The 20,092-nt window shown below is 37.2% G+C and overlaps 1 protein-coding gene across 1 annotated transcript in view; it reads left to right on the forward strand.

Moving 5' to 3' along the window:
• Positions 1-20,092, forward strand: part of EDIL3 (EGF like repeats and discoidin domains 3) — a gene marked incomplete at its 5' end in the record, with an annotated part of 295,014 nt that overhangs the window by 64,012 nt on the left and 210,910 nt on the right. The window contains one exon of the mRNA XM_080804329.1: positions 10,979-11,107. Coding sequence (XP_080660455.1) covers positions 10,979-11,107 — 129 coding nt within the window. The remainder of the gene's footprint in view (positions 1-10,978; positions 11,108-20,092) is intronic.

Genomic DNA, 20,092 nt, shown 5'->3' on the forward strand with positions numbered 1-20,092 from the left:
AGATGAAAATGCATCCACTCTCTAAACTTTAGAGGGTTTTTATTTTTTTGACCATTATTAGTTATTTGGATTATATACTGATTCCTAAAAGTAATAATAATTTTCAGTCAATCATCATACATTTATAAAGCAACATCAAAGTATCTAGCATTTTATCAGAGTCTTTGGGGATACAAAAATATAAGGAGGTGTTTCTATACACAAGTAGTTTATAGGAACCTTATATAAATTTACAATCTCACCAGGGAGACAAGAGAGACCATGAAATAATTAAAGAAGGAAGCAATGTCCAGTTAGATATTAGACACATGTAACAGGTGGCAAGTTCAGTCAGAGCCTGAAAAAGGTAAAAAGTTGTCAAAGAAAGACTGATGAAGAACATGGAAATTTTGTAGCTTCTTAGAGACCCTGTGTGGAGAAGTGAGATTGTTTGATGCTCCTGTAACTTGGGCTCAAATATTTGCTTATAATAATACACATAGAAAACACTGGTCTCTGCTCTGTCTTTAATCTATATCCTTTCCTACTGACATGTAGAAGAGGGATGGCTAATGGCAAACTGGAAAGGTGTCTTACTACTTTGCACCACCTGCTGACATGTATTCTTGAGCTTGAATTGTATTTTGCAAGATGTGACATGTGAGTTGGACAGATGCACGTCTCAGATAAGTCATTTGCAGAGTTCTGTTTGGAATCAGCTCCCTGGTTAAAGAGGGCTTTTTAAGAAATTGGAGATAAATTGTTATAATTTCATAGAGATAACCAAAGCTGGCTTTTTACAGTTACTAGAAACAGAAAAAGGCTTTTTCCCCTTAGACTGATAAAACATTACTAAAGGTTGGTTTTATCAATTAGCTTGAATTACATTTACGGTTTCTGAAATTTCATAGCAATTTTCACAGGAAAATCATTACTCTTATGCTAGTGGCCATCTTTAAAAAAAAGTATGATTTGATTTTCATAATGGTCCATACTTTTGATATCCATGTTTCTCTTAGATTTTAGGAGTGTTTATTCTGTTGACCCAATATTTCAAAGTATACCCAGGTCTTATGTTACTAACTTTAGCAATAATAATTCAATTTCATAAGACATTCATTAAGGCTTCTATCTGTGTTCTCTCATATTTATAGGTATTTTATGTCAGATTTTCTTTGTTTTAGAAAGAAAATCAAAGGGCAACATTGTCTTTTGTCTGTATTCACTATATATTGCTCTACTAATGATAAAATCATGCCATCAGTGGATGCCTGGGTGGCTCAGTCGTTAAGCGTCTGCCTTCAGCTCAGGTCATGATCCCAGAATCCTGGGATCATGCCTCACATCAGGCTCCCTGTTCAGCAGGAAGCCTGCTTCTTCTTCTCCCACTCCCCCTGCTTGTGTTCTCTCTCTTTCTGTCTCTCTCCCTGTTAAATAAGTAAATAAAATCTTTAAAGAAATTACACAATCAGCAAATATTGTTGGTTAGCTAAAGGTGTTTCAAGATAGCATGTTTTGGAGGATTAAAAAATGTGTGTGCATTATGACTAGACAATATTGAAACAGATTTCCATTTGCTTAAGAAAACATGCCAAACTGAGAATTTCTATTATGTGGGTGGTGGTTTAGGAATCTTCCTTCAGCAGTAGTGCAGGACAGATAGGGAGGAGGGTGAGAGGTTGTACTCCATGATAAAGTGTGGCAATGGCAGTAGTTACCCCTTTGTAAAATGATAGGTCCTTTTGCTATAGTTTGCAGTTATTTTTTAGAAGTCGTATTAATGGGGCACCTGGGTGGCTCAGTCATTTAAGTGTCTGACTCTCGATTTTGGCTCAGGTCATGATCTCAGGGATGTGAAATCAAGTCCTGCATTGGGCTCTGTGCTCAGCTGGGAGTCTGTTTGAAATTCTCTCTCCTTCTCGCTCTGCCTTTCCCTTCTCACCCACTCACCCTCTCAAAATAAATAAATAAATCCTTTTTAAAAAGTCATATTAGTATTTAATAAGATACTTATTTATTAGAAAAAGATGACATCAACTGTTGTGACACAACTCTTGACAAGTATTTATAGAAATAATTCATATAATGACTTTCTCAGAATGTTGGTAGACTGCCTAAAGAAAGACTGCCATTGGCAAGCCCAACTCCACACAAAAGTTTTAAATGGATAAAGATCAGCCCCCAAGAAATCTTACTTCTTTCTTTGGTACTTCATTCTATCTTATAGTTCCAGATCCTCCTTGATGTCATGTAAGTAGCAGTCTTCCTACGCACTGCTTCAGATTTAAAATGCTCTCTTGATTTTGTGATGAGAGCCAAGTAAAATTAGTTTTAGCTAAGGTGTTAATTGTTGATAAATCTGAGTGCTTTGCCAGCCAACTCTTAACAATAAATAAGGGCTCTGGTTTCCTTAATCAACTCCATTGCTGTAAGAAAACAACTACTTGGGGACTGAAGTGGTTTGAATAGTACCTCTCCAAAATTCATGTCTACCAGGAATCTCAGACTGTGACCTTATTTGAAAATAGGGTATGTATTTGTTTGACAGGGTTGCCATAACAAAATTCCATAGTCTGGTGGCTTAAACAACAGAAATACATTTCCTCACAGGCCTCCAAGGGCAAGATCAAGGTGTCAGCAACTTTGGTTTCTTCTGAAGGCTTTCTCCTTAGGTTGTAGACAGTCAACTTCTTGCTTTGTCCTCATATGGCCTTTTTTCCTGTGTGTGCATATCACTGATGTCTCTTTTGTGTTTCCAGATTTCTTCTTCTTAAAAGGAAAGTTGGGTTGAATTAGGGTCCACCCATAGGACCTCATTTAACCTTAATTACTTGTTTAAAATCCCCTTCTCCAAACACAGTCACATCCTGAGATGCTGGAGGTTAGGGCTTCAACATGAATTAGGGGGGAATGAAACTCATCTCATCACAGGGCCTTCACAGATGTAAATAATCGAGGATTTTGAGATTAAATCATCCTGGATTAGAGTGAGCCCTAAATCCAATGACTGATGTCCTTCTAAGGAAAGGAGTGAACAAGCAGAACACAGGGAAAAAGGAGTACGAGACTGAAGGCAGTTGGAATCAGGCTGCTGTAAGCCAAGGAATTTAGGAGCCCCTAGAGGCTGAAAGAGAAAAGGACAGATTTTTACCTTGAGCCTTCAGAGGGAGTATGGCCATCCTGGCACCTTGATTTCAGACTTCTAGCCTACAAAACTTTGAGAGACTTAATTTCTATTGTTTGAGGCCACCTATTTTGTAGTAATTTGTTAGGTAGGGACTCTAAAGATACTTCGTTAGCCACTAATTGTCACAGTGCTTTCCTGTGGACGATTATATATAGAGTCCCGTATTAATTCTTAAGGGGAAAGTTTATCTGTAGGTACTTAAAAACAAAAACAAGGGGCACCTGGGTGGCTCAGTGGGTTAAGCCTCTACCTTTGACTCAGGTCATTATCTCAGAGTCCTGGGATCGAGCCCCACATCAGGCTCTCTGCTCAGCAGAGAGGCTGCTTCCCTCTCTCTCTGCCTGCCTCTCTGCCTCCTTGTGATCTCTCTGTCTGTCAAATAAATAAATAAATATTCTTAAAAAAAAAAAAAAAAAGACCAACTCTGTTTAGTCTCATGTTTCAGTTTCCGTAATCTATTCATATATTTTTACATTTAAAGAACAGTTTGTTAAATTTGCACATTCTCCTGTAAAATGGAACACTTTCATTGTTTTTTTTTAATAGTTTACTCGTCTCTATATGTATAAAATACCCCTAGATAATTTTTCTTCTCAAATGGCTGAATTTGCACTCTGAAATGTAAAGTGAGAGGAGGAGGAGGGAAGAGGAGGGAAGGGGATGAGGAGAAGGAGAAATAAGTGTAAAACATGGTTTGGAAGCATCAGTCATGTCAACATTCCCAGAATAATTCCTTCTTTTTCAAACTAGTTTTAAAATAGAGTGGCAATGGTTCAAAATGGCAACTGCCAAAATGTTCAAACCTTATTAAATGTAAAAACAACACTATGATCAGAGAACTTTCCTGTGTTTTTAAGACCAGACTTTGAAGTGAACTCTTCCTACTTCATTGTACTGTAAGAGCAGCAGGTGAAACTGTGCTCTTGCATTTGCTGGATTGGCATTTCCTTATGACACAATCTAAAATGTACATTTATTGTTAATATCTAAGTGTCAGTGTTTTGGGAGAATAATTTGTAAAATTGACCGAGTCTGTGTACACATAATCACAAGAGAGCGTTAACCTATTTACTTCCTAATAATCTGGTTACTCACTATAAGGAGTTCGTGATTTGGGGCATAGTCGCTGAATGTGTGAAAAGCTAATCATGTTACACGTATGGAAATAAATTCAACTCTCGACTGTTGGAATTGTGAGAAAGCAGATGCAGAAAAGTCGCAAACCATATAGATCCATTACTTTTGTGAGCAATTAATCTTGTTGACATACTTATATGAGCTTGCATAAAAATGCCTGGAAAGCATGCTGTTGAATCCGGTTGTTCATTAATATTGATCATATACTGTTCCCATTGTGTTAGGAGCTACTTAAAGATTACCTACAAAAGTATTATAGCATTATTGATTTTAAAACTCCCTGAAGCCTTTTGTATCTTAAAAGTCCACTTATGCCTTTATTGTTAAAAGTGGCATGAGAGTACCATGTGCTATTGTCTAATCAGATGATTTGGACTTTCATGAATACTAATCAGAACTGAATCTTGTAATCACCGTTCTATACCTGTAATACTAAAAGAAGCAGACTTTTTAAAAGAGACTTTTGAAGTGGAAAGGAATTAAGATAGCCTTTGTTTGTCTTATTTTTGTTTTTACTAGCTCTAAGTGGTTCAATAATTCTCATTTGTTTTAAAATTTTGCTCCACTATAAATTTGTTTTCATAGCTCTGTGTAAGACATACACGACTTATACACAGCTTTGAAAACAATTTTATAGCAGAACAAAATTTTAAAATAAATGGTATACATATATTACATGTTACAGAATATATATATGTATACATATATGTACATATGTATATATACATACACATATATACATATATGTATATGTATATATGTATATGCATATATATGTATATATACACATATATATGTATACATATGTATTTTTACATGTTACTGAAAAGATATGAGATGCCCCAAATATATATAGTTTTGGCAGTAAAAATGAAGAATGTAAGCATATTGCAAACATTTGTTAATATGATTTCATGAAGGAAATCCTAGAATTAAGTTTCCAGAAACCAAGAAACCATTATATAAACTATATACATACAGTTTATATATATATACAAAGAGAGAGAGAGAGAATTATAAATGTATATAGTTACTATATATATTTACAAATACTGAGCATATTATATTTTCAGTAAAGGATAACCATTAAAATTACCTTTAAAAAGCGAGGTGCATCAACTGGATGACTAAGTATTTTCTTGTGTTGTGAGCTTACTATTCCAGCTGCTGATAATTTTAATTCCATTGAAAGTATTTATCCAAATTACTAGTAGAGTGCTCAGCACATAATAGTTTCCTAATGAATAAATGTATTTAACCTGAAATTAAAACAACCAAAACCCCCAAACTGTTCTATATTGTTCAAGGTCAGGGCCACTGTTTTTCTTATCTTCATAGTGCAAGCAACAATATACGCTATAGGCGATGGTTTTTCTTTATCGGTGTGCCAACACCTTTAATAATACTTATTTTCAGCATCAGAACAGATGAGATTATTGGATGGGGGAAAACACAAAAGCAGAAAGGAATTTCCTAAGATCTCTAATTCTCATATGTTTACCTTACCACTTACCTCTTTGAGAAAGAAACCTGGAAACTGTTAATATATATTTTAATTGTCACTATTCAATATTCAACTACAAAAATTTTTGGCTACCACATTAGTTGAAACCTGGGGCTATATTTATTTTAGTATTTTTATGTACTAATTTATATATTCTAATTGTTTCATCTTGCTAAAGCTTTAAGTCAATGTCTTTATTTACACAGGAATTGGTAAATTAGGAGACCAAAACACTGTTGATGAGATAATACAATGTTACATTTTTCTTGATACTACATTTGCCAAAGAATTAAGATACATGTAATTATTATGCACAAGTTTACCTTCTAACCTGTTATTTACTGTTGTAATAATTTACAGATGTAATGCCTTGTAGCTTAAGATCTATTAGAGACAAAAAAATATTGGAACCCAATTACAAATTTAAAGAACTTGAACCTTGAAAGGTGTAGAAAGGTTACAGAAAGTATCCTAATTAATTATGAGGTGAAAAGCCAAAAATATTGATATCTTATAAACCTCAATTTGAATGGGGTTTAAGCAAAAGATGAAATGATCATCACTCATTTTGCCATCCCCTTGTTTATTCAGAATGTATCAAGAACTTGCTATGTGTAGACTGTGACTCCTCTCATTGAGAATTTAAGGTTTATTGGGGAAAAGGGAGACGTAACCACTCATTTCATCACTCTATCATGAGTACCCCGGAAAAGTATGTACAAGGCATACAATGAGTTTCATAGTATGATTATTAGGGACAAACAAACAAATGAAACCTCTATGTTGGGCATGGTCACTTTCTTTCTTATCCTTCTAGAGCAAGCAAGAGTATATACATACAGATTATGTGATTACAAAATAATATTGGGAAGATATTCATATCTGACACTTGATTTCAAACATAGCTGAGATGGAGTACCGTTAGTATGGTAGAGTCTATCTATACTCATAATATCTAATACACCCTGGCCCATTTGCTGAAAATACTCTGAAATATTTCCATTTAGGAAGGCTTTGGAATCCTGTGTTATTTATATGAACATGCTTAGTGAATTCATGTTGATCCTGTCATCTGTCAAGATCAACATATTAATGTGCAGATCTTCAACATGGCAGGGAGTACGGCTTAATGGAAAGTAGAGATTTGTAGTCAGGCGGAGTGTGTTAAAATCTTGTCTTTTCCAGTTAGGCATGTTACTTGCTGTGAGTAAGCCTGTTTTCTTGGTTCTAAAAAAACCAAAGGTATGTTCTTACAGAGCATTATGAAGAATACTATGTATACTTCATGTTGCTTAGCATTTAAAGCACTCTAGAAAGGTTAAACCCTTGCCCCATTGGCTTTACCTCATTCTCACCCTTTAAATGAAAATTATAGAATTTCTCAGAATAGGAAAAATAACCGCCATCGTGACCTCTGTTAACAGGTAATCTTTTTCTGAAACTCAGATGTCCACTGAGGTCATGATGTTCTTTGGTTGTAAATAAAATCAGCTCTAGTGCTCTAGCTCATTTCTTTTGGGCATCCCAGAGGCTGCACCAAGATTGCTAGACAGACTTCACCTATGCCCTCAGGATATATCCAGAGTGCCTTGGACTTTAAATACCCCTGTCAGCTCTGTCTTCAGATTCCTGTAGCCACTGGATTTTTGAATCCCTTGGGCTTCACGTGCTGTAGCGTGTCTTCCTTTCTGCCAGTATGAGCCAGATGAATGGCATAGTCCTTTCCTCTTGATTTCCCCAAACACCACACACAGGTATGTGTGCCTGGTAGACATGAGTGTGGATCTGGATGCCCTAGCAGACAGTTCACATAGCAGCTGTGCTAACAAATTAAACCCGAATTTTAGAGACCATAATTTCTTGCTAACTACTTTTCTTCACCTATTACTGCTTCCCAACATAGTGCTTGACCCGCTTCTGTCCCTCAAATCCACTTCCAGCTGTTTTGGGTGTCTCCTCTTATGGGTATTCTCCATCCATTCCTAAGTTCTCCCCTTTAGTATGCAGAGCCACTAGCTCATCCTCAACTTCGAGCCAAGTTCTACTTTTCCTAGGTGCAATGGGCTTGAGTATGTGGAGTCATCTATCAGGCTCATATTCGCCCTTTGTTCTGCAAAGTCACATCATAGACCACCTTTCTTGGAATGGTGGCTTTAACTGCACCTAAGACCTGGCAGAGGCCTTACTGTTTCAGTCTTTTGTGTTGTTGTTGTTTTAAATCCCTCCCTCACAGCTTTGTAGGAAGAAGAGAGCATAGAAAAGGTTTATTTCCTGTCTGATATAAATTAAATCACTCTCTTGAGGGGAAAAGAATAGCTTAATCACTTTTGGTTTTAACAACATTTTTCCTCCTAGATACAAGTCCTCAAGCCCACTTTTTCTTATATTGGGTTTTTTGTTTTATTTTAGTTTGAGAAATCTCTGAATTCTTATTAGACTTTGTTTCCTCATCTGCAAAATTGAAAGATTGGATTAGGTGATCTCCAAGTCTCCTTGTTTGTTTAAAATTACACAATTCTTTCAGTATAATTGCTTATACGTATTTTTTTTTCTCTAGCAGCTATTTACATGGCTATCACTTATCAGTTACTAAAAAACCTGTCATGATTTTTCTTATTTTTTTCTTTTTCTTTTTTTAAAATTTTTCTTATTTTGAAGTGAACTGATGAATCGAAACTCTAATATCACTCTTATTTTGTTCTCCCTACCCCAGCTTTTCAGTCTCTAAAAAAAATGTAGGTTTTGGAATCATAGACTGTTAATTTGAGACCTAAATGCATCCCTTATAGATGTTCATTTGAGAAACATTATCTAAGATATTTGTCCTTCCCCCCCCCTTTTTTTTAATTTAAAAGCTAATAGTAATGGCAATGACCTCATGGAGTTGTGAGAAATAAATGAGATTATTTATGTGAAAAGAATTTGTAAATTGCAAGGCACCATCAAATGTGAATTAATGTGGAGGAGGGAAGAAATAGAAACTAAGAAAGAAGAGGATAGATGAGTTCTGTGGCATGCTTTGCATCTTTTAGTAGTGGAAGAAACCTGATTCAAATTGCCACAAAATCATTGATCATTGGTGTTGCACCATTGATCATTGGTGTTGCACCTTCTTCCTTTCTTAAACATTGGCCGTGTACCATCTTTAAGGCAGGTGTTCATTAGTTTAATTAACATATACTGCACAACACAAAACTGCCTACTTAAATCAATATATTATTTTTAATTGATATGAAGGTGTCTGGAGGAAAATCACAGGTACACTAATTTCTTTTCAGTTTTTGAAAGTTAAGTCCTATCAATAAGGTTCAGACACAATAGCATTGCATCATTGTTTTCTATTTCATGAATATTCTTATTAGATTCTACAGCTGTTGTATTTCATGAAATTTTAAACTAGAATAAACTGAGTTTCAAAGATAGTTGCTGGAGAAAGGAATCAAATTTTAAAGTCTTGACTCAATGCAAGACAATGTTGCCCAACTCCTAAGTGCTTCCTGTCATTAACATTCTGTCGCACTGTTCAAAATGATGATGGGCAATTGCCTCTGTCTCCGTAAGTCTTTAAATGGCTTTGACCAATGCTTAAGGAGTCCTTCACCTTTATACTCTTCCAGCACCCTTGCCTCGTGGAGCTCTCACCTAGTTGCTTCAAGTTGTTACTGTTCTTGTGCCCAGCCCTTTCACTGCCCCCCTACTCTCTGCTAAAACCCCTTGCTCCTTTTCTTGACTAATCTTCCTCCAGGACTTAGGCATACACCTTTTCATGCATAATGAGACTTTAATTACTCTTCTTTCTTTTCTAATATGCACATCTTAACTTTCTCTTCAGTGGCTTTTCTTTCACTCATAAATGTCTCTTTAGTTAAACAAAATGAAAAAAGACAAAATTAGAGAATACTATATATTTTTCCTTGGTCTTCCTTCATCTTCCAGGGAGAGCTTTTTCTTCCTTCAACTTCTCTCTTCCCTTCCTCCCAATGTCCAGTCTGGATTCTGACCCGGGTCAATTGGCATCGTTCAAAGAAGTCAACTGTAAGCCACCTGTAAGACTGTAAGAATTAGAGATGCAAAAGATTATTGGGGGGAGTGGAAGCAAGAGAAGGTAGGATGAGCCTTCAGACTGTGACATAAACCTGTCACCTCCAAAAAGAGAAAAGGAAGGAAGGGAGATGGTGTAGAAAGAGCTTTACTCTTTCTATAGTTAGATAGGACTAGCCCAGGTCTACACCCACTTGGTGCTAACAGCTGGTTTTCTCCAAAGGAGATCAGACACCACACTTCTACTGGCTGTCACAGGTACTACGCTCTGGTGAGGTTACACTTTCTCAAAGCTTAAAATGACTATGGGCCTGGGGTGTCTGGATGGCTCAGTTGGTTAAGCTGCCCACTCTTATGTTCAGCTCAGGTCATGAGCTCAGGGTCGTGGGATCAAGTCCTGTGTCAGGCTCTTCCTCGAGCGGGGAGTCAGCTTGGGATTCTCTCTCCCTCTCCCCTTTCCCCCCGGTTTTCCCCATATTTGTAACTTGATGAGCTACTTCTGATAGACTGGCAAAAATCGTGATTCACAGAAGTATGCCCCACTACAAATCCATAAATAACCAATGAAAGTATTGCAAGAAGGTATCCACTTCCCTTGGACTGCGTGGTTACAGTCGTTTGCCAGTTTATGCTGTCTTTACCAGTAGTTTTATAAAAGCTCTTCAGTGTTCATCACTCCAGAAATTGCGGTTCAGTATTACTTTTGAAACATGCAGAAGATATTTTACAATCCGGAGAACTTAATACCAGTATTTTACTCCGTGCTAATATTTCTTCTTAGACTGCTTCATGTGCATCACACACTGTTCGGGTGTTTTATATTTGGGAATTGTTTTCACCTGTGTATCATCACCCTTGGAGATAGATTCCTTTAATACTGACATTTGACAGAGGGTGAGATTGAGGCACAGAAAGGTGAAATAAATCCTCCAAGACCACATGGCTAGAACGTCAGGAAACCACGCTTCAATCCTAGCCTGTTAGTCTCAGAGCCCCGCCCAACTGCTCCATTTCCTATGCCACTCATATCCAGAACACTTTTCTCTATAAAATTGTTAATCGCAAAAGGTTGGCCCAGTATCTCCTTTCAAGCGTATGCATAATGCAGCAATTTTTCTTCTGTCTTTCAGGTCCCTGCATCCCTAATCCGTGCCATAATGGAGGAACCTGTGAAATAAGTGAAGCGTACCGAGGGGACACATTCATAGGTTACGTCTGTAAATGTCCTCGAGGATTTAATGGGATTCACTGTCAGCACAGTAAGTCATCCATAGTCGTTGTGCTTTTATTAGTATTGATTGCGAAGTATACAAGTCATTATCATTCTTGTTGGTCATAGACTGATAGGAGCTTCCCGCAGCAAAGAACCCTGAGACTTGGCTAATGCTGCTTCTCTCCCACTGAATATATCACATCTCCCACGGAGGACTCCTGAACTATGTTTCACTCCTCCCAGTGGTGTATGGGGCTAGTAGTTTTGTGCTGACTCTTTTTCATTATTCTCCAGCCACACTTGCAAAATCTTGCCTTTTACTTTAAACTGATGTCTGCCTCTTTCTTTCATACTTGTCCTGCAGCTATACTCTTCAGGCTTCCCAGATATTATTCTGTTGATGAGGCTCAGAGATATAAAAGAAAAGAAAACTGTCCACCCGGCCCTGTCTATGAGCCAGTTCCCTCCTTCTTACACACTGGCATTTTTAGTGTGAAAATCTTTGAAAGTTCAACAGATATGTTACCTGCATTTCTCTCTTTTATCTCTGTTCTTATTTACCCTGGGAAGTTAAACAAAATAGGTCTGCCTGTGATTCTGTCTTCTTAGAAGTATGGCTCAACATAAATGCCAAGCAAGTGGTCAGGGTCCTTAATGGCTGAAGGGGGTGCAGCAGGGAGGCCACTGTGGACAGTGTGCTATCAGGGCAGGCTGTCACTTGGGAGCCGAGTCTTTTTTTTTTTAATAATTTTTTTTAAAAATTTTAATAAACATATAATGTATTATTAGCCCCAGGGGTACAGGTCTGTGAATCACCGGATTTACACACTTCACAGCACTCACCATAGCACGTACCCTCCCCAATGTCCATAACCCTACCACCCTCTCCCTACCCTCCTCCCCCTGGCCCCACTCAGTTTGTTTTGTGACATTAAGAGTCTCTTATGGTTTGTCTCCCTCCTGATCCCATCTTGTTTTCATTTATTCTTTTCCTAACCCCCAAACCCCCTGTGTTGCATCTCCACTTCCTCATATCAAGGAGATCATATGATAGTTGTCTTTCTCCAATTGACTTATCTCGCTTAGCATAATACCCTCTAGTTCCATCCACGTCGTCATAAATGGCAAGATTTCATTTCTTTTCATGGCTGCATAGTATTCGATTGTATATATATACCGCCTCTTCTCGATCCATTCATCTGTTGATGGTCATCTAGGTTCTTTCCATAGTTTGGCTATTGTGGACATTGCTGCTATAAACATTCGGGTGCACGTGCCCCTTCAGATCACTACGTTTGTATCTTTAGGGTAAATACGCAGTAGTGCGATTGCTGGGTCATAGGGTAGCTCTATTTTCAACTTTTTGAGGAACGGGAGCCGAGTCTTGAAGGCAGGAGAGGATTCTGATCAGAAGGAGGAGAACAGAGGAATGGCACGTGGTAGGAAGAATGAGGAATGAATATATGAGCTCTAAATACTGGAGGGATGGTGAAGACCATGGTGTTAGGGATGAGTAAGCTGAAGCTCGTTGTATCATCCAGAGCCAGATTTCCAACCACCAGCCAAAAACACAGAGTACCTCCTGGCTCTGAGACGATGGGAGCATAATGTACTTTTCTGGAGACTTGCTGTAGCTGGGAATTTGTAAAATTTCCACAGAAGCCTGTTATAGTACAGTGGCATTTGTGCTCCTTACAACAGGCACCTAAACTGCTTGTAATTATCTCTAAGAGCTCCGATCACCCACGAGGAACTGAGAGCTACTCATATTTCTCAGAATCAAGGCTGACTCTCCCTTATTGTGGCGTCCTTGCTTGGCTTTTACACACAAACAGCTCAGAACATCCCCAAGGAGATAGTCATGGGAGCCCAAAATCTTGGCTGCCTTGACAGTCACTTAATCCCATGAAGAGAATATTTCTAACCTTAGGTATTTACAAATCTTTGTAATATGGTGTCAGAGTAGTGCCCGGAGGAAGACAGTCTGGCCACCCAGCTAAGCACCTTAATTTGGAGCCACTTGCATCCAATACATATGTACATTTACAGAGGAGTCCCCCTTTTAAATGAGGACAGAATTTTCATAATGGGATGCTGTCCAAAGTTCTGAAGCAGGAATTTTTCCCAAGGTCCCATTATCCTAACTTTTTCATTCCTATGCGGCAGGGCTCTAGGAGGGAGAGAGTAAGGGTATACACAGATTCATACCATTAGAAATCCTTAGGACAGTATTTAGACAGCATGTGTAGACACTAGTATCACTTAAATATTTCCTATTGACTAGCTCTGTAATCCTAACTACTGCTGTTATCAGTGTGAATTGGGGCTAGTCCTTAAACCAGGGGTCGAGAAACTCCAAATCTGAGTTCCAACTAATAATATCTGTACAATGGCACAATATTATTTTCACATCTCTCAGACTTGTTTTCTTCATATTGTGAAGAAACATTTAGTTTGCATTATCTTTAGTAGTTTAGAAATCCCACTGAAGACATCTAGTCACCATTTGATTATCCTAGTATAAGGGAGTTTGCTCTGGCCAAGGTCCTGGGGAGGTGTCTGTCCGCCTCTTACTCCCACACGTGGTTAGCTATGAATGCTTTCAAGAGAACCGTCAGGTTTGAAGAAATAGAACCATTCTTGGCCGCCCTCTCCATGGTGGAACATCCAAGTCTTTTCTCTCATACCTTATACCATATTCAAATAAGCTCATTAATTCACATAATTTTGTTGAATTTCAAGGCTTATTTTGAGGCACAAAATAATTCTCTCCCTTATTGCACCTGGTTCCCCCACAAGACTTTAAATCCATGTTAGGAATTGCCCTGGGAAGCCTGAGGCTGAGAGATTCAATGCAGAACTGGGATTTTGTGTTCTCAACAAGCTAGTCCCTATTCTCTGAAGTGGATCATTATCAGTAACAGAGAATGGAGGAGAAAGGACTGGGTTTAAAATCAGAGACCTGGATTTAGACCTGACCTTTACAGTTATTGGTTAAATGACCTTGAGCCAGTTGTTTGACCTTTCTGCGATTGAAGACATACAAATTGAGGAATTGAACTAGAGATGGATGGTCTTTGGTTCATACAAGCTAGGAGAGTATTATAGCTAAATGGGTAGCTTGCATACCGTACAAAGGTTATCAAGCCATTCTCTTTATGGATGAAATTGAAAAGAGTTATATATTTGGAAAACAGATTTAGAAGTTCTGGGAGCCCCAAAAGCTTTTTCAGGTAGGAGAAACAAAAAAGCAGCTCTCTCTCTCTCTTTTTTAAACAGCTCTTTAATCCCTTGTAAGAACTGCTAGGTATTTGGGTTAATTTTTTCACAGTGGTAATATTCTCATGGTCCAAATGTGCTCTAGAACTTTGCTGCTCAAAGTGAGAGGTCATACATCAGCCTTGGCTGGAAGCTTGTTAGAAATGTATTTTATCAGGACCACCTCACATCAGCTAAATCAGAACTAGCTTTTTTTTTTTTTTTTTTAATGATCCCCAGTAGACTCCCACACACATACTGAAGTTTGAGAAGTACTGCACAAGGCTTTCAGTAGCTGAAAGTAATCAGCTTGCAGTTACATAACTATGTTATAGGCAAAATATTTATTATCGCTATTGCAAATCAAAACTATATTGAAAATCAATGAAAATGAGAAATGTACCAATATAATATGAACATTTCATTTGGAAAAAGGATTGAGAAAAATTCTTCAGGCATCCATATGTTGGGGGGGTAATAATTTAGTTCTGTGTGGCAGAATGTGAATTAAGTATCTTTGGGAATATAGCTAACTAGTTAAAGAATTTTTAAGCTTCATGATATGGGAGTGATAAATACATAATTAATAGATTGACTTTAACAACCATTTTGTCAATATGTTACAGATTAGAAAAAAAATGTTTCCAGTGCCAGCATTTATATTATCTACACATGATCTTTTTTCAATTAATAGATTTTAGTTTTTAGAATACTTCTAGGTTTACAGAGAAATTAAGCAGGGAGTTCCCATTTATCCCTCCGCCTCCCTGCATAGTTTATTCTATTATTAACATTCCATTAATATGGTATATTTGTTACAATTGATACAATGATATTGATACATCATTTTTATCTAACATCCATAGTTTATATTAGGGTCCACTTTTTGTATTATACAGCTCTATGGATTTTGAAAAATACATAATATCATGAATCTACCATAGCCTCATAAATAGTTTCACTGACCTAAAAATCTTCTGTGCTCTGCCTAGTCATCCCTTCTTCCCTTGCCAAATCCCTGGCAACCACAGATTTTTTTTTTTAATTATCTCTACAGTTTGCCTTTCCCAAAATGTCATGTAGTTAGAATCCTACAGTGTATGTGGCTAGAATAATATAGTATGTACCCCTTTCAGACTAACTTCTTTCACTTAGCAATATATATTTAAGGTTCCTCCATGTCATTTTGTATCTTGATAGCTTAAAAAAAACTGAATAATATTCCAATTTATGGATGTATCAAGTTTGCTTATTCATTCACCTGTTGAAGAATACCTTGGTCGTTTCCAGTTTTTTGGCAGTTATGAGTAACACTGCTATAAACATTCGTGTGCAGGTTTTTCTTTTGTCCTGCATGACGTAATTTTCAACTCACTTGAGTAAATACCTAGAAGTGCAATTGCTGGATCATTTGGTAAAAGGATGCTTGAGAGTAAGAAACTTCAAATTGCCTTCCACAGTGGTTCTACCATTTTGCATACTTACCAGCAATGGATGAGTTCCATATCCTCACCAGCATTTGTTTTTACTGTCAGGGTTTTGGATTTTAGCCATTACATTTTTGATCATGAAAGTAGCAGAGGTTATAATTTTATAAAACTAATAATGATAGATATTAATTTTTATACGGAATTACCAAATTATACACATTCTTAAAATACCATAGAATAATGTGAAACACACACAGACATATATATATGTGTGTGTGCATATATATATATATATATATGTATATATGCATGTGTATATGTGTGTGTATGTAAATTGTAAGATGTAAATTATAGGATGAATTGAGCACCAAAATTGTCTAAAGGTTAGACTTTTGGAAGATATTTTTATATATGCAATTTTATTCTGGGAGCTGGATTTTGGGCTGGCTGGAAATAATCGTATTTTATTTGTTGCCTAGAAACAAATCTAATGCCTTAGGGAAGGACAGTATCTTCATTCCCAGAACTCCTTGTCCATGTTACCACTCAGAGCATTCTGACCATTCTTCCCTAAGCATGCGCAGCTCCCAACCTTTAGTTCCCATTAAGCACAAATTTTCTTCGTTCTTATTCCTCAAGGAAGGAGAGCTGATCTAAACAGGTTGTTAGGATTAGATGAGAGATTTGAGAACATACTTCACATATTTTAAGGGGTTAACTATCCCTACTGAGCTAATGCTTTTAAATATAATGGGGATTCCTGTTGGTCTTTATTTTTTCCCTTCCTTTGAAAATATTTCAATTGTAGTTTTTTTAAGGAAAAAGTGAGTGGTGGGCAAGGGGACGCTCAATTGCAACTCTATGCTTTTCTATAAGAATTCCTCTCAACATCTTTAATTCTTATAAGTAATTATTATTTTTTTAAAATTGCTCTTTCTAGTTTTAGCTTGATGGCCTCTTTATTTTAGCTTTACATGGGAAGATCAGTTTCCCCTAATAAAGTATTTACTTGAAAACTGTTTGGAACCTTTACCTGAAGTGACTACTGACACCTGCAAACGATGTAACTACACTGGCTAAATACCTCTAATGAGATTTCCAAAATAAACTTATCTCCACCCCCAGAACATTTTCTGACTGTGGGTTGAAATTTCAAATTGCCCTACTCACCGATGACTTTACAGGTCAGTGTTAGCCACTTTAATTCTAGAAGCCAGAGGTTCTCAAACTTAGTGTGCATCTGGGAGTACAGATAAATATTCAGATTTCTTTTGCTCATCTATAGGTATTCCAATTTAATCATATAATTGTGGACCCAGGTCTGACTCTTAATAAGTATGCTAGTGAAACTAATGCAGATGATTCTAGAACACTGATTCTCAACCGTGGCTGCACATTAGAATCACTTGGGGACCTATGAAAAATACTGATGCCTAGCTCTCACCCCAGAGACTGTGATTTAATTGGTCTGGGGTATGGTCTAGGCATTAGGAATTTTAAATCTCCCCAGACGATTCTAATGTGCAACCAAGGCTGGGAATCAGTGTTCTAGAACCATACCATGAGGAATTACTATGTCTTAAAAATCTAAGCAGAGAAATACTTAAACCGAGTTTGGGATACACAAACATAATCCCACATTAAATATATAATCATGCAACCTTATTGAATTTTGTTATTTTCAACCATTTACAGCAAGAACTGATTGAAGGAATCAGGCCAAAGATATTAGGTCACTGTTCTTAAAATATGTTATCCCTTAATCTATCAGAGTTCCAAGGCATTTTAATTTTCGTGTTTTCACCCTTTTCAGGAGCCTTACAAAGAGCACTGTCCTGGGAGATATATATATAATGGATATTTACACTATTCAAATATGGACACAGTTTGTGATTTTTTGCAATAAGATACACACATATTCACAAACTCAAAATATTTGAAAATTGCTACTTTTAATAACAGTCAAACATTCTTTTTTTCCTGTTACTTATTGAAAGAAATTTGATTGTCAGGAAAACAAATTCTGGACAAAAACACGTTAAACAAATTTTGCCAGAAGGTTATACTCATGAAGTGATGTATTTATATTAATAGACCTGACCTTCTAGAACTGATTGACTCATGATTATGTAAAAGGATCTCCAGGAATAGAGGTAGTACCACAAATACAATTTTTAAAAAATAAAATTTTTTGCATGTAATCCAAATTTCCCAGGCTTCCCAGCTTGTGCTCTTAACACTGATTTCCAAATTTCTGTTCTCTGAACTACCATCGTTGATCCCAGTGGCCTGTGTAAAGCCTCATTCTCCCCTGAAAACTTAACCCAATCCTGTGACGAAGTAATTTATTTATTTACACATTTGACATTTTTTTTTTTTTTTGGAGCTTACTTACTATTTTGCCAGGGTGCCAACATGTACTTAGGAAAGAATACAAGCTCCCTGACTCTGCAGCTGGTCCCATCTTGAAAATACTGCTAAGCAGTAGGCAGCTCTGTCTTTCGCTGGTGGCCATCCAGGCAACTGATGTGTTCCCTGGGGCTTTATACACACAGCTGCCCAGCCTAACTGCTCTTCCATTTAGGGCTCAAATTGACACCTCAGAGGCCACACCTCTCTTACTCTCGTCTCAGTCATTTTTCCCAGGGAGACTTTTTGCAGATTCATTTCATTTTAATCAGTTATAAAAGCAAAAGCATCTGTGCACATTGGCTCCATAAGGCTCTGAAGTCTACTCAGCCAAAAGATATATGTTAACTCCTTGTTCTGTGCCAAGTATGTTCTGGACACTGGAATACAGCACTGATCCAAAATAACCAAGTCCCTGGTATCATAGGACTTCTATCGTAATGGGGAAATGGGTAATAAAAACTATGATGTATGCATTTACCATATGGCCCAGCAATCATCCTCTCGGGCATTTATCCCAGAGAAATTAAAACTTAAGTTCACACCAGAATCTATATGTGCATGTTCTTAGCCGCTTTATTGGTAATAGCCAAAAATAGAATCAGCCCAGATGCCCAGATGAATGGTTAATTAAACAATTGTATATACATACCATGGCATACTTACCACTCATTAATGAAAAGGAAGGAACTGTTGATACATCCAATAACTTAGATAAATTTCCAGGAAATTAAGCTGGGTGAAAAAAAGATGCCAATCCCAAGAGAATACATACAAGATGATTCTAATTATGTTAACTTTTTGAAATGACAAGATTTTAGAAATAGAGGACACATTAGTAGTTTTCAAGTGTTAGAGGAGAAGAGAGGTAGCTGAATGTAGTTAAAAGAGGATATGAGATACCTTTGTGGTGTTGGAACTATTTAGTATATCAACTGGGATGATAGATGAGCAAACCTACATACGTGATAAAATTGTATAGACTTAGTTACATTTATACAAATGCATAGAAGTAAAACTGGAGAAATCTGAATAAGAGTGATGTAGTAATGTCAGTATTTTAGTTGTGCTTTTATATTATGGTTTTGCAAAATGTTAGCCGTTGAGAGGAGCTAGGCAAAGTGTACATGAGATTTCTTTGTATTTATTTTTACAAATGCATGCAAATCTACAATTATCTCAACAAAAAATCTCAATTAAAAAAGATAATATAATGTTATACTATGTCAAGTATTGACGTATATTATAAGGGTGAAGAGAAAGGGCACAGGTGTTTGAGTGCTATTTTAGGCACGGCCAAGAAAGTTTTCTCCCAGCAATTGACATCTGAGCATAGATGGTAAATGAAGTTAGGGGGCCAGGCAAGCCAAGAGAGGAAATAGCAAATGCTAGAGTCATAAGAGGGCTGTGTGGTTGGAGTATGGTGAATGTTGAGGAGAGGGGTGGAAAAGATCATGGAAGGCCTTATAAGCCAGAGGGAGAACTTTTTATCTGATTGTAATGTGGAAGGGTACCCTTGAAGGTTGAAGAGCAAGAGGGAGTACACAAACTGACTTCTGTTTGGGGAGTGCCTCCAGCTGTGTTGGAGGCAGGAGTGGAACACCTGAGACCAGCTGGTTTAGGTGATGATGACTAGGACTAAGGTGGTCCTGGGGACTTGGGAAGAGCTGAACCGTATTCAGATTTGGAACATAGTTTGGAGTGGATTCCACTGGGATCGTAAATATTTGTTTTTTGCTAATGAATTGTTCAGATACATGATAACCTTTCTTACTTTTGCTATAGACTAGGGCAGTATAATACATTGTTATAATTTTGAGCTCCTGGGTGGCTCAGTTGGTTGAGTGTCTGACTCTTGGTTTTCACTCAGGTCATGATCTCATGGGTCTTAAGAATGAACCCCACATGGGGCTCCGTATTCAGTGGGGAGTCTG

Source organism: Martes martes (genome assembly GCF_963455335.1).
Source record: "Martes martes genome assembly, chromosome: 5".
In the NCBI taxonomy this organism is placed as follows: Eukaryota; Metazoa; Chordata; class Mammalia; order Carnivora; family Mustelidae; genus Martes; species Martes martes.